Source organism: Hyperolius riggenbachi, chromosome 3 (genome assembly GCF_040937935.1).
Source record: "Hyperolius riggenbachi isolate aHypRig1 chromosome 3, aHypRig1.pri, whole genome shotgun sequence".
Lineage (NCBI taxonomy): Eukaryota > Metazoa > Chordata > Amphibia > Anura > Hyperoliidae > Hyperolius > Hyperolius riggenbachi.
This window is the reverse complement of record NC_090648.1, coordinates 261,428,079-261,443,345: the sequence shown is the minus strand read 5'-3', so window position 1 is coordinate 261,443,345 and position 15,267 is coordinate 261,428,079. Positions and strand designations below refer to the sequence as shown.

Here is a 15,267-nt window from a genome sequence, read left to right as displayed (position 1 = left end):
GAAAAGACATTCAGATTGTGAGCCCTGCTGAGTGACAGTAACTTGAGTAGTTCCATAGTACAGTGGAAACTGTCAGCTTCATATTAATGTTTAGTAATAATTGCAATAACAGCATGGAGCCTCCTCTTGTGCTGCCACAGTTACACAACATGACTTTGTGGACAGCTAAGTATAGTACTCTTAAGAGCCTTGCAGCTGTGCAATTGTGTTCGAATCCCACCAAAAACATTTTCCAGCATGCAGTTTTTATGTTCTAGTGTGTTTTGTCTTAAAAAAACAAACAACAAACAAACAAACAAAAGCTTGCTTACCACTGCCCTTCTGGGTCACTCTTCTCATTTGAGGTGGCATCTGTTGTGGGAGAAATTTGTTCGGTCTCCTCTGTCGTGGTATTCTGGACCTCATTTGGCAGTGGTGCACATGCATTAGCTATATTCTCGCAGGGCTCCACACACTCCATACTGTTGCTGCAGTTTTCACTGGCACAGCTTCCAAACAGATTCCCACCATCAGGATGTGGAGAAAGCGTGACCAAAGATAACATTTCTGCTTTAGAACCACTTTTTCTTGCTTCTCTTTGTCTTTTTCGATACTCCAACAAGGATACCTGTGTAAAATTGTATTTAATGCTCAGTGTATTTACACAGTTTTACATACAAATATGCTGCAAAATGGCAAACAAATCTACTTATTTATGTGGCCATACAGTATCACTGCCTGGCTTATCAGGTAAACAATCAACATCACCCTGATGCAAATACTGGACCTGGATTGCCACCAGCATCACATTCAATCTAATTTTAGCAGAAATCTGATTATACACAGAACCAAAACACCAATACCAATAGTTGCAGAGCAAAGCTATGAAGCCACTGACTGTGTACAGTTCCTGTCCACCTGATCAGATAAAGAAAAGCCTTTCCTGACCAATGACAATCAAGCAGCAAATCAGGGCAGCCTTAAATTAGAGGTATCTAAGAAATAATGTAATCATTTAACCACTTGAGGACCCACCCTTTACCCCCCCTTAAGGACCAGCGGCGTTTTAGCTGATCTGTGCTGGGTGGGCTCTGCAGCCCCCAGCACAGATCAGGGTGCAGGCAGAGCGACCAGATCGCCCCCCCTTTTTTCCCCACTAGGGGGATGATGTGCTGGGGGGTCTGATCGCTCCTGCCTGATGGGTGTTGCGGGGGGGGGGGCACCTCAAAGCCCCCCTCCGCGGCGAGATTCCCCCTCCCTCTCCTCCCTGTTCCCCCTGGTGATCTGGGCTGCACAGGACGCTATTCGTCCTGTGCAGCCATTGACAGGCTGTCCCCTGTCACATGGCGGCGATCCCCGGCCGCTGATTGGCCGGGGATCGCCGATCTGCCTTACGGCGCTGCTGCGCAGCAGCGCCGTACAGTGTAAACAAAGCGGATTATTTCCGCTTGTGTTTACATTTAGCCTGCGAGCCGCGAGCGGCGGCCCGCAGGCTATTCACGGAGCCCCCCCGCCGTGAATTGACAGGAAGCAGCCGCTCGCGCGAGCAGCTGCTTCCTGATTAGCCTGCAGCCGGCGACGCAGAACTGCGTCGCTGGTCCTGCAGCTGCCACTTTGCCGACGCGCGGTATGAGTGCGCGGTCGGCAAGTGGTTAAAAACACTACATAGTGCATGGGTCTGTTATGTGTATTGTATTATATAGCCAACTATAGTACTATACAAGTTGTTTTTCTAAACACAGAAAATGTCTATACTGGTGAAGTAAAGGATGATGTTCATTCTACTGCTACTGATATGAACAAATACTGGCTGTGACACCAGTCTCAAGTAAACTCTACCCAACACCTATTATTGCCTACACAGCTGTATTCTGTGGTGGGAACAACCATGTAAACTTACAATAATTTATCCTCTAAATATGAAAAGCATGCAGATGCTTAAGACATTATGGGCCTGATGCACTCACCGGCGGTAACATTGCTGTGTGCACATAATATTACCAGTACCACCAAGCGACCTGGGCTACTCTGCTAACGTGAGTGTTGCTTTGGCATCATGCATTATACTACTTGTGTAATAGTAGGTAGATGAAATTGCTGAATACACAAATATGTTAGCCTTCATGTCCCAATCCCAACAGGGCCACTTTAAATAGATGTAAAATATTACATTTATGGAAAACTAGGTAAATTGTCCAGCGTTCTTTACAAAAGGTGTTGCCATTTCCCAACTAGACTTTGATACCAATTTTGGAATAGAGACCAACTGCACTTTTAATAAAGATAAACACCAAGGGGTTGATTCACTAAAGGAAATAGCGCAAGTAACCTCCTGTGATTATGCACGCTACACAGCTAATAGCGCGCATATCCTGCAGAGCATTACACGTAAAGCACGCTGTGGAAATAGCGCGAGTAACAGGAGGTTACTCGCACTATTTCCTTTAGTGAATCAACCCCTATATGTATTATGGAGCAAAACATTCATTCATTTTTGTTACCAGTGGTTCAGATATTAATGGCTGTGTTTTGAGTCATTTTGATGCGACAGTGAATAGCTTGTGTAAATGTGTAAATTTGCTGACTCTTGTAACAAAGTGTCAGGTCTTCTGAGTTGTCCCATGAAAAGATATAAATAAAATATTTACAAAAATGTGAAAGGTTTACTCACTTTTGTAAGATATTGTATAAGGGAAATGAGGAATTGGGAGAAAAGTTTTTATTATATATTCCACTTTAACCAATGTTATGAGGTATGGGTTACTGCAGTTAGAAACTTTTTTTAGCACAGAGCAGAGTGATCGTCCATTGCTGGCCACAAAGAGTTCATTTCTCATTAAAACGTGGGGATTAGGCCTGAACGATTTTAGGAAAAGATTGAATCGCACGATTTGTCAGAAATTGGATTTCGATTCGATTCACGATTTTCTTTAAATCAAGATTTACCACTAAATTCACAATGTACATTACTAGGAAAAGGGAGGGCCAGTTGCATTGTTGATCAAGCATGTCTTTGCCAGCGCCGATTGTCATCCAATTCAATATTAATTATTGAATTAGATGGTTGATTGGCTGCTAAATCTGCAGATGTATGGCCACCTTAAAGAGACTCCGTAACAAAAATTGCATCCTGTTTTTTTTCATCCTACAAGTTCCAAAAGCTATTCTAATGTGTTCTGGCTTACTGCAGCACTTTGTACTATCACAGTCTCTGTAATAAATCAATGTATCTTTCCCCTGTCAGACTTGTCGGCCTGTGTCTGGAAGGCTGCCAAGTTCTTCAGTGTTGTGGTTCTGCTATGCACTCCCCCCTCAGGGGGGAAAGAAACACACAAATGATCTCTTGAGATTCAAAAGGAATGCTGTATACAGCCTGCTTGTGTATGGATGTATTTTCTATGTGTGGACATACTGTACATCAACCTACTTCCTGTTTTAGTGGCCATTTTGTTTGTTTATAAACAAACTTTTTAAAACTGTTTTTAACCACTTTTAATGCGGCGGGGAGCGGCGAAATTGTGACAGAGGGTAATAGGAGATGTCCCCTAACGCACTGGTATGTTTACTTTTGTGCGATTTTAACAATACAGATTCTCTTTAAACCTCCCTCAGCAATGGTTGCAAGTACAATAAGGAGGATTAAACTATTGCACAAAGTAATGGGAAAGGTTTACCTGCTTGCTGTAATCTGTGGACTTCTTGTGATTACATTCCCCCTCATGGTTCCTAAAAAGTCCCGCTGCCCGTGATTGGCTATTTTGAGGGAGGGGGCAGGACTGTACAATTCCAAATTGCATGGCCACATACATGGCCGTGCACACTAGCGACAAGCTGAGGAGGATGGAGGGTGCGGGCCGTGCATAATTGGCAAGCTACAGCCGATGGAATGAGCTGCAATGGAGGGGGTGGGCTGTCTTTGATTGACAAGCTGAAAAGAGGATGGGGCGGGACGTGCACATGACGCGGCTGATGCAGGAGCTGTGATGGAGGGGGCGGGACTGGAGGCTTTCCGGCCGAAGTTTAAATTACATTATAGCCGCGGCTGCACAATGCAGTGAAGAGGCAGGGGATGTAGCTGCGGCCCGGTGCAACTTGTCTTTCGGCCCGATAGTGGGCTGGGGACCAGTGACGTTGAGGTACTAGGAGGAGACAGCCGCCACTAGTGTGAGAGCCTGTGGGCGGAGTTTGCCATCCGTTCTGCTGATTGGCTGCACACTAGTAGGCGGAAGTTGGAGGAGAGACTGAGCCGCTTCCGTCACCGTGACTGAAAGTACTGGCGCTGAGCCGCCCCAAACCACTGCTGCACCGAGCAGTAGCGGGGAATGCTGGGCTGACAGAAGGAGGATAAAAATCGCCGCCATGGCAATCACGGAATCGTCATTTCCGTGATCGCTATTTCGATTCAAAAACTGTTTATCGTTCAGGCCTAGTGGGGATGGTCAGATAATCATTGGTGTTCGAGAAGCAACTTCACACATGGCAGAACCATATTTTGTACACAGATTTCAGGGGTCAACTGCATGGCTTGAAAACTTGTTAGCTTCACATAATAAAAAACTTAAGATCCTTACTGTCTAGGTGTTTTTGTTTTTTTAAAGTAAAATGTTATCAATAAGAACAAAACATAAAAGTTTTCCATCTTGTGCAGATAAAGCGCTACCTGTAAAGCAAATTATACTCACTTTTTTCTTTTGTGGAGGATTTAAAATTGTTCCGTTTCCATCTAAAACACCATCATTACTAAGTGATCTTGCAAATCCACTCATAAGGCCTTCATCTGAAGGACAAAACACGGAACCATCCATAAACATGGAGCGGGCATCCTCTGGAATCAGGCACTTAGAGTCATTCATTCGGAATCCACTGCCAATCTCCAACTGATGGGAAGGTGTTAGGTCTCTTAAATTTGAATTAATTGCGGAAAAATTCACACCAGTCCTTTCAGGGCTTTTCATCCAAGATTGATACACGGTGCCCCGTCCACAGTGTGCAGTTTCCTGCTGGCTGTTTGAATCAGTCCTATCCCGGGACAAGGGCTCCATGCTTTTTTGCAATGCAGTATGGTCATTTAGTTCAAGCCCCATATGATGGTCTGGTACAGAGTCACTTTCTGACTGGCATTGTCTGTTCAAATCAGTCCTACTTCGTGGGCTAGTGTAGCCAATAGTCTTTATTTCCTGCACCCCCATTTCAGCTAAATTGGAATTTCTGAAGGAATTCATTGCTAAAGCCGATACTACTCGTTCACTCCCCTGGTAACAGAGAAAACAATGAGAAATGTTATATCAAAGAATAATATTTCTGAAAGGCATTAAACAGTATTTTAAGGAACATGTGATCCCTGGCCGAACAACTAAGTGGAATATAGAAAGTGCTGTTGCAGGCTTTATTTTTATATAGTGATACATCTGTTGTGCAGTTTCTTCAACTGTAATAGTTTATGAATGATTGACTTAGAACTATGGAGAGCAACTGCTGACTTCACTAAGGCTGCTTTCACAATGGGCCGTTAAAGTCCCACGGTCCAGCAGCCTGTAACGCAGCCCAATTCACAGTAATGAAAAATCAATGGGCTGTTCACATGTTGCGTTACATAGTAATGCTACACGTTGAAAAAGTGCAGCATGCTGTGCGTTATACTGGGCTTTAGCTGAGTTAGACTGCTTGCACATGCTCAGTGACTAGCCACATGGCTAATTAATATTCACTGCACTGAGGGGACATAACCTGGACTCCTAGTGTTGTCCAGATCATGAATGAATCGTCGAATCATCCGGATCATCACAATGAACGATTCGGTTCACAGTGGATGTCTGTCTGGAAGAAACAAGAACATACAGAATGTACAGTGCAGGGAAAGTAGTGTCCTGCTAGTCATTTCACCCCCAGTCTGCTTCCCTAGTAAAATGATTTAAATGATTCGGTTCAAAGATCCGGATCTTTTCAATGATCCATTCGAATCATCCGAATCCTTGAAAAGATCCGGACTTCCCATCACTATCCTGAAGTGGCTGTCCTACCGGTATAGATAGAACGAAAACAGCGCACCAAGAGCTGCATAACGTGGCATCCTCAGCAACAGAGAGAATTCTCATTGGTTCATGTTGGACCAATGATAATTCTTCCTGTTGCTAGGGAGAATTGATTTGCTGCAGCCTATGGAGAGCCATGCTTCTACTGGCCTCCAGGCTGTTGAAAGGGCCGAGCAGCGGCAGGACAGGTGATTGGCAATGTGTATGGGCGGACGCGATCAACACTGTGGATGCGGACCAGACTGTAAAAATTGTTGCATGTGGATGCAGAATGGCTGAAGCCTATGATAGCCGACCGGCAGGATTGGCTCACTGCGTGGAGGGAGGGAGGGGGAAGAAAAATACAAAAATAGGTATATTTATTTAAAAACAAACAATATAAATACTGGGGGGGAGGAAGAATCACTAGTGTGCTGTGTTGTGCGACCCTGCAGCTTGGCCTTAAAGCTGCAGTGGCCTATTTTGAGAGAAATGGCCTGGTCTTTAGTTTAGCACTGTGGTCCTGAAGTGGTTAAAGCATAAAAAAAGTACACTCAACACAACTAATCTGTATCAACTTACTTCTTGGCCACTGGATAATCTGTTTAGCTCTGGGGAACTCTCTGGTGAAGAAATGCTCTGGAAAAATGGTGAAAACGTTGCTAGGGTTAGGAGTCAAATCTAAATGTAGCAAGTTATAAGCTACTGTAAACATATTAGGAGAAATTCATTATTTCTTTTCTCTTTACTTACTATAACAGCAAATTACAATTCAAATAAAAAGGTTTTTTTTTTTTACAGTTGGTCCTTTTAAAGTTTCTTACCTCAAAATGCAAGTGATTGCCACGCAGACAAGGTGTTACAGGAGTAACTGGTGAAAACGACTGTTTGCAAGTACTTCGACAAAATTCATCCTCTGCTTTTGTCCTTGGAGGAGTGGTAAACAGCGATGCATCTGTAGAAGGCATATCTACACGTGTTGGAGTAGCGTAAGGGGATGCTGTAGGTGTGGAATTTTCTGAGTAGGTACAGTCCAACAGTTGAAACCTCCGTTTTTTCAATGGGGTTGTTAAATCTAGGTTAAAAAAAAAAAAAAAAAAAAAAAAACTCAGATACCATCTCCACAATCACGTTTCCCTAAATAAATTATAACTACAACTTTAAAAGTGACTACTGTATACAGCCTAAAATTACATTTCCATTGATTAATGGGACTGCATGTCATGTCATCCTCTATAATAAACCCCGTGTCCCTGTGTAGCTGGGTCCGTGCCTTTTGCAACTGCGCATGTGCACAGCACGGACCCGGACAGCAGTTGGGACTGGAGGACGCGCCAGTGAGCTGGACAGGCGTGTGCACGGGCGGAAGGGTGCACTAGTATCGGGTGCAAGTGCGAGCGGCGGATACGCGAGCATGTGCAAAGTTTAAAAAAAAAAAAACAGACCTAGAGCCCGTTTTTAAACTGTTCTTGCTTTCCATCTAGCCTTTGAGACTGCATAATGCAGGGTCACAGCGCTTTGAGTCCCCAGGGAGAAAAGCGCTATATAAATATTGTTATTGTTATCTCCTTGTAACAGCGCCCAAGGAGCGCCGTTTCAGGGAAATGGGACGCAAGAACAGGAAGGAGGAAGACGTCAGTACACGCGTGCAAGACCCGCCGGCAAGTGAGTATTTATTAATCCCCGCCATTGTTAGTGTGCCCGCCGCTACATCGCGTCCCCACTGCTACGTCGCCCTGCCCCCTGAAAACCGATAAACCGTGATTGTGCATGGTATGATTACCATGCACAAACCGCAGTATACTGTCATACCAGTATACCGTGGCAACCCTACACATGTCCACTTCAAATGTGCTCATTCACAGGCACTTCCAGTGCTACAGAAGCACACTACCTTGAGAAAGCCATGCTTGCTAAAACATACACAAGCACCCATTTTATCTTTATTGCTTTCCCCAGTTCAGTTTGTACTCTATCTCCCAAATAATTCCACAGACGATACATCTGGTAAGTGAAAGGAATGGTGCAAAAAGCCTTAAAAATTAAAAGCAGGGGTTTGTTTTGATTGTAGTTATCCGCAAAAGCTTCCATTCCTGTTGACACCGCACATCAGCCCCTCCCATAGATATCAAGTACAGCATTCCCCCTTACTCCCATTTTCTCAATGAAACATTTCTGTGGCAGGAGGAACAAATCAGTCAAACAGTTGCACAGAAGGGAACAAATGGTTTAAGGGTTTGTGTTTATCTCTTTGGAATAAAGCCTCCATACTTCCTCTGCTCAGTTAAAACAGACAGTGAAAAGTAAGGGCAAGACTCCTACGCGACGTGGAACATTGAGCACAATACAAACATGATTGGAGAACTGAACATTACCCATGATGAAAAAAGATGTATCAAGCGCTTCACAAAAACCAAAGATAGCTGCCAAAGGTTATTCCAATCCACAATGGAACTGTCACATATATATCTTAACTCCTCAGCGCTGTTTGTAGTTGTCACTCTCACTGCTGGAGCCTGCAATCACCCGGTTCTTATTGGTATATAGTGGCCACCACCAAAGGGACAAAACCACAAGCCAGGCTTAGTATGTTTAACAGCAGGGAGTTGACAGCTTTATTCAAAGTTTAAAATCAAAAAAACATTAAAAACAAACCACTTACATTGTGGGTCCATGCAAACCCTACCAGGTTTCGGCGTTATGCCGTCATCAGGGGATATCCCCTGAAGACGGCATAACGCCGAAACCTGGTAGGGAAGGAGAGACGGGCTATCTCTACTGGAATCAATTGTATGTGATAAGGTGCACTTGGACTGTGAGTCAGTGCAGAAACCTTATAGGCTTGTTTATGCGGTGAGGGTCCAGTTTGCATAAAACCACAATGTAAGTGGTTTGTTTTTAATGTTTTTTTGATTTTAAACTTTGAATAAAGCTGTCAACTCACTGCTGTTAAACATACTAAGCCTGGCTTGTGGTTTTGTCCCTTTGGTGGTGGCCACTATATACCAATAAGCACCGGGTGATTGCAGGCTCCAGCAGTGAGAGTGACAACCACAAACAGCGTTGAGGAGTTAAGATATATATGTGAACATTACCCAGCCTATTCAAAGTTTGAAAAAAGATTTTGAAACTTCAAAGAACTGAAAACAGAATGCCACACACTATAGGTTAAACATTGCATCAGATCTGTAGAGACAAAGTGTGCATTAGCTGTACTATGGGAAGATATATCATTGTGAACTGGGATGTATGTGCTAGATGCTTCAGTGTGTTACAATAGTTTAACCCACAGCAATTTAGGGAAAAAAGCCTCCAAGATTCTGCTTACCTGCTAGGGGACAACTGCCATTCATAACTAGGTGACATTTATTTTCAGCAAATGTATTGGGGCTTTGACATCGGTCTTGAGCAGGAGAATCAAACGGATTCAAGGGTGCACTATTTTCCTCTTCTAAAGCTTGTTTTAGCCATCGCTATAAAAAAAAAAGTAAAAACATTGTTGGTTCCTGTAATGCTGCTGAAAGCCAAGGTGGACAAACACAGATGTTATGGCATTTCAATATTTTAATTTATTTAGGAATTTTAGTTGTACTTGTCCAACTAATATTACAGAGGTAGAGGCCTCATTTCAAGAATTATTTTGCATGCTATTTTGCTTTAACACTTTATGCAAATCAAAATTACAAAGCATGGTAATGATGGTTCTTTATGTTAAAATAATGAAATATGAAAACCTTACAATGCAAACTCCAAGTCAGTTATAAGAAGGTGTGCACAAGGCCTAAAGCATTACCTCACGGCTAGCTTTTCCACAAAGGACTGTAGTCTGAATTGATGCTGGATTAACACTTTGACCAACTGCTCAAAAAGAATGCAAGTGGGTTATGGGTAGTAAATAGACTATTCAGCCCCATCTGAATGAGGACTCTGTATGGCAACTCTAATCTTTTCTTGCTCCAAAATGTTTTTACCGCAATTTTTAAGTTCTTCGTTTTCTTTTTTACAATTAATGTTGCAGACATTTTGCTTTACTGCTCAAACGTTTTTCTAATCTTCACAGTTTTGAACAGGTGTTTAATCTACCCTGGGGGACTCTACAATTGTTTTTTTTTAACAATGGGCTCATCTAACAGATTGCAGTGGCAGTAAGGAACCCAAGGAATTGTTCAGTCAAAAGTAACCTATTTAGTAATCTGTTTCCACAATAAAGGTTGCAACACGGGGAGTATCAAAAACAAGCAGTCTTATTTTTGTATTATCTCTTTGAAATCTTGCAGCCCATAACACTTTTTAATGATTTTACAAAAATGTGACTGGACATAATGGAAATACCTCAGTGAATTGACTGATGTGTACTGCATAAAGCAATGCAAAACCAAAGCATGTTCTCAATTTCTGACCACATACCTGAACAGAAAACCTCACAGGCGGTGTCTATGTAACCAACCTAGAGCACCAGCAGAGTATTAGAACAGTGTAGAGAAAACCTATACCAATCTGGCTGCCATGCTACTTCTTGTGCACTTATGTGATTTAAGTACAAGGGCCCACCCCCTTTGGCAACCCAAAAAAGTCCTGTCTGATCATTGATGTTGGTACATTTTGGCCAGAAATCAACCGAAATTAAGATCGGGGAGCATGCTGTGACATCAGTTCTCGACAGATTCGACCACAGAGATTGAATCTGCTGGGGAATATCACAGTGTATGGGCACCTTGACTCCTGCTCATCTTTTAGATATATACATTAGTGCACAGATATGAGTTTGTCGACTTTTCCGAAAATAAATTTATCTGAAAAGATGTATCAGATTTGAATTGTGAGTAATCGTGTAGTCTTTTATTCACCTGATTCACGTTTATTTGTTCCTTAGCAGCTGTCTCATGGTTTATAGTTATGACAATAAACATAAATGAGGAGATCTGGCCTCGCAATTCATTTGGGCCTACGGTGGATTCATTGCTGGACCAGATGTGCTCTGAAGTGTCAAAACAGTCAAGGACAGAATCACCATTGGAAAATAAAGATAATGAACACTCTCAATTGATTTTCAATCAATCATTTATAGACTGAACACTGACTAGGAAATGCCATGTTCTTCTAAAGTAAGCAAGGGAATAGTGGGGGAGACTGATGGGCGAGCAGGATGTGGCTGATGGCTGCACAACTTAGTACTAAACTAAGCAGAACAGAAGGTAGTAGCAGTGGGGTTCCAAGCAATATTTATCAAGTTTTCTATTGAAATCTGGTTGAATATTTAAAGAGGAACTGTCGCGAAAATCTTAAAATTTAAAATGCATACAAATAAGAAATTGATTTCTTCCAGAATAAAATGAGCCACAAATTATGTTTCTCCTATGTTGCTGTCACTTACAGTAAGTAGTAGAAATCTGACATTACCAACAGATTTTGGGCTAGTCCATCTCTCCATAGGGGATTCTCAGCATGGCCTTTATTCTTATAAGGACATTCCCTGAAAAAGATTAATACAAAGATGCTGTCCAGCCTCCCTACTCACCATTCAATTTTTTGGCAGTTGGACGGAGCAACTGCCATTCACTAAGGGCTTTTAAAAATAAAGGAAACCCTGAAAGCACCCCATGAGAAGATGGGCTAGTCCAAAATCTGTCGGTAATGTCAGATTTCTACTACTTACTGTAAGTGACGGCAACATCGGAGAAAAGTAATTTATGGCTCATTTACTCAAAAAAAAAAAAAAAAAAAAAAGTACTTATTTGTATACTGTACTGTATGTTTACATGTATTTAACATTTTAATATTTTCCTTTAACCACTTTTTCCACTGCTACAGTATATCTACGTCACCTGTGGCATCCTCCAAGCCACCATGACGTAGATATACTGATGCAGCTTGTAGCCCTGCTGTGCACGATTGGGTGATCCTTCATCTCTCCCCTTGGTGCACAGATAGGCTATTTAATTCAGCAGCAAGCAGCCTCTCTCACCTTACCTTGTTCCAGCGACAAGCCTGCAGGCTGAGCCAGGGCCGGTTTAAGCAACAATGGGGCCCCAGGGCAAAATAAACCTGGGGGCCCCCCCCAACATATACCCCAGAACAAAAATCGGCATTAAGAGACCTTTTTTGCAGCTGGTATAGTCAGGGTGTGAAGCCCCAATCGGTCAGAGCTCCACATTCTGGCTATTCCAGCCTGCATGGGGAACAAGGGGTTGAAAAGTTTCAGGAGGGGGGACCCCACAATTTTTTTTTTTAAATTCCTGCACTCTAAACGTAAAAAAAAAAAAAAAAAATTGGGAAAATAGGAAAAATGCCAGGGATCTTCATACAGCCATATTGCGGCTGTATAGCGATCCCTGGCCAAAGCGCTGCGGCTGCGTATAGACCCCCTGGAAACCCCGTCAGGAAATTTATTGCGCTTTCGTTTGATGCATGTAAAATTACACTACCGTTAGGTTTGCTACTAAAAGTGACATTTACCGCATTTAAAAGTATACTTTTTTTCCTTCAAAACTTTAAAATCGATTTTCTGAAAAACTATAAGGTCTTTTTGAAAAATTGTTTTTTCCTCTTATTCCTAATGATCTCCTTAACATACCCTGCAAATTTAGGGTTTCTAGCATTTAAGGTGGATTTGCTATTAACCATTAAAGTCGGCAGGTTTTTAAATGTGTTTTTTTTTCCTTTGAAACTTTAAAATCGATTTTCTCAAAAACTATAAGGCCGATTTAGAAAAAGTTTTTTCCTCTTGTAGCCACTGGGGGCCCCTACAAGCTCTGGGGCCCTGGGGCAGCTGCCTCCTTTGCCTTAATGGTAGCGCCGGCCCTGGGCTGAGCCTGCGATCCCCGGTCTGAACAAAGCCGCATAATGCCGAATATCCGGGTCCCGACATGATGGCGTTATCATGCCGGGACCCGGGTAACCGGCAATACGCTGCGGAGTTCAGAGCGGGGATCAGAGGCTCGGACTGCAGGCTCATTATGTGGCCACTTGGGGGGTCTGTTATCTGGGGGTTATGGGGGGGGCATCAGGGTTGGGGGGGGGGATCAAATGATGGGGCACATCTGGCTATAATTGGGGGGGGGGGCACATCTGATTGTAATGGTGGACCATTTTATCCTGCGGTCATATCTGAATGTAATGAGGGGTGCCAATCCTGGGGGTGCTACTGTCTATACTGGGGGGCGGCACATACAAGGGGCACATTTGACTATACTGGGGGACTGATATTGGGGACACATCTGGCTATACTTGGGGGGGCCTGCTACTTGGGACACATCTGACTATACTAGGAGGACATAAAACTGGCGGCATGGTTTTTTTTTTATCACAGTGGCACTTATTTTTAAACTGCATTTGGTAAAGACTGAGAAATAATGCATTTAAATTTTTTTTTTGTCTTTTTCCCATTTAGGCTGGTTTCACAGTGGGATGTTACAGGCGCACGTTAGTGCAGCCTCTAACGCACCCCACCGCACAGCAATGAAAAATCAATGGGCCGTTCACAGTGCCCACGTTGCGTTACACAGTAACGCTGCGCCATCACACAATGTACTGCATGCAGTACTTTGTAAGCGGCAAAGCCGCGTTAGACTGCTTGCACATGCTCAGTAATGTTGGGGAGGAGCGGAGAGCGGCCAAGCACATGGCTAATTAATATTCACTGCACTCTGTGATGTGCAGTGTTTACTTCCTGGAGCGGCCGCTCTGTGCGGCGATTGGCCGGGCGGGACCACGTGATGCCACATGCGTCCAAGAGTGCGCATCACGGACGCCAGAGTGAGCTGCACAAAGCGGCTCACTCTGACGTCCACCTTAGAGAGCACCAGGCGTTGCGTTAGGGGCGTTATGCGACCATAACGTCCCCTAAAACGCAACGTCCTGGTATGAAACTAGCCTTAAACAAAACATTTATTTGGACAAAATACCCCCTATTGAAAGCCTAGTTTGTCTTGATAATATAGATAATTTCGGTGTAGTGAGTAGGGATAAAGTTATTGCTGATTAAACAGGGACATAGCTAAAGCATCAAAACAGCTCTGGTACAGAAGGGGAAAACAAGGTCTGGATGCGAAGTGGTTAATTGTGTAAGACAGTAATCCAGGGAAATTATCAATGTTAGGAAAATATTGATTTACTTGATCTATTAGAGATTTTTAATGACCAGCATTACTACAATAATTACACAACTACAGTAGTTATCTCACAGCAATGGTTGTGCACAAGCTACGTTCTGTAATAACCTCTGTATCAAGAAAATATCTGAATTATTATTGGGATGTATATAAAGTATTGAATTTACCTTCTTGCAGTAGCCCAAAATATTCTCTTCATCTTTTTGCTTTTTCTTTTTCTCAGACAGGAATGGAGAGGTAAATCTAATATAGTGCTTGGGAGTGGTATACACATGGGGACTGAACACAAGACCAGGCAGAGAATTCAGCTGCGTTGCTAAGACGTCCGGGTCTGTGGTTATTCGTAGAGGTCTGTCCAAAAATGACTCCGCATGTTTACTCGTCTTTTCATGTTTCTCACTCAACCACTCATTTACCAGGTGCTAAAATGAAAAATAATGCCTCAGTTTAAACTGTTCCTTTTATATACAGTACTTCAGCATAGCTTTCAGATCAACCTAAAGGTTCAGATGTACAGTACAAAATGTTATTCCTATGTAACACCTTATCCAGTGAACCATTCACATTTTAAAGGCAAAATAAAACAATGAGCCCAAAATGACCTTTGTTGAAGTCCAATGACCATTTACAAATCTCAGGGCCACAATTAAGAGTGCTGTGTGCACTGCCTGTCTCTTTGGGACTTTTCAAGCTGAGAACCATTTACATTTTGCCCACAATAAAGAGTGGTTTTCTTTCCTGAAGTGCACAAGCCAAAGAGACTAAGGTCTCTACTAAATCTGTGCCCAAAATTTGCATCAGAAAAATATTTGTACAAACCCTGCAGCACCTGCGCATAAAAGCAAAGTATGGACTGTTTCCATTTTTGTTTAGTCTATTAGGCTCGGAGATTGGACACCAGAGTATCGATTAACATTCATGTCCTTCTGCCAAAACTGGTGGCAGAGAGAACTTTAATATAATGCACTTATGGTCCAAGTGGTTGAATACTGCAAAAAGAAAAGTAATACTGGTTCATTGTAGTTGATCTGAATAACAAGCTTTGGAAGTTCAAGAAATGTCCAATTTGGGGCAGTCTATGTAGGGGTGCGGAGCTGGCACACCATCTGTTTGTTGGGTGCTTGGTGGTGTGACAATTATCACTTCAGAATAGTAGATACAAAGTC

The 15,267-nt window shown here is 42.8% G+C and overlaps 1 protein-coding gene across 7 annotated transcripts in view; it reads right to left on the bottom strand.

The window, feature by feature from the left end:
• The window catches only part of KMT2E (lysine methyltransferase 2E (inactive)), a 141,300-nt gene that overhangs the window by 17,276 nt on the left and 108,757 nt on the right, over positions 1-15,267 (bottom strand). For all 7 annotated transcript variants that reach the window (XM_068276239.1, XM_068276240.1, XM_068276236.1 and 4 more), the window contains 6 exons: positions 14,269-14,523; positions 9,319-9,463; positions 6,815-7,065; positions 6,573-6,629; positions 4,662-5,231; positions 312-607 (listed from right to left, as the gene is read on the bottom strand). In XM_068276239.1, coding sequence (XP_068132340.1) covers positions 312-607; positions 4,662-5,231; positions 6,573-6,629; positions 6,815-7,065; positions 9,319-9,463; positions 14,269-14,523 — 1,574 coding nt within the window. The remainder of the gene's footprint in view (positions 1-311; positions 608-4,661; positions 5,232-6,572; positions 6,630-6,814; positions 7,066-9,318; positions 9,464-14,268; positions 14,524-15,267) is intronic.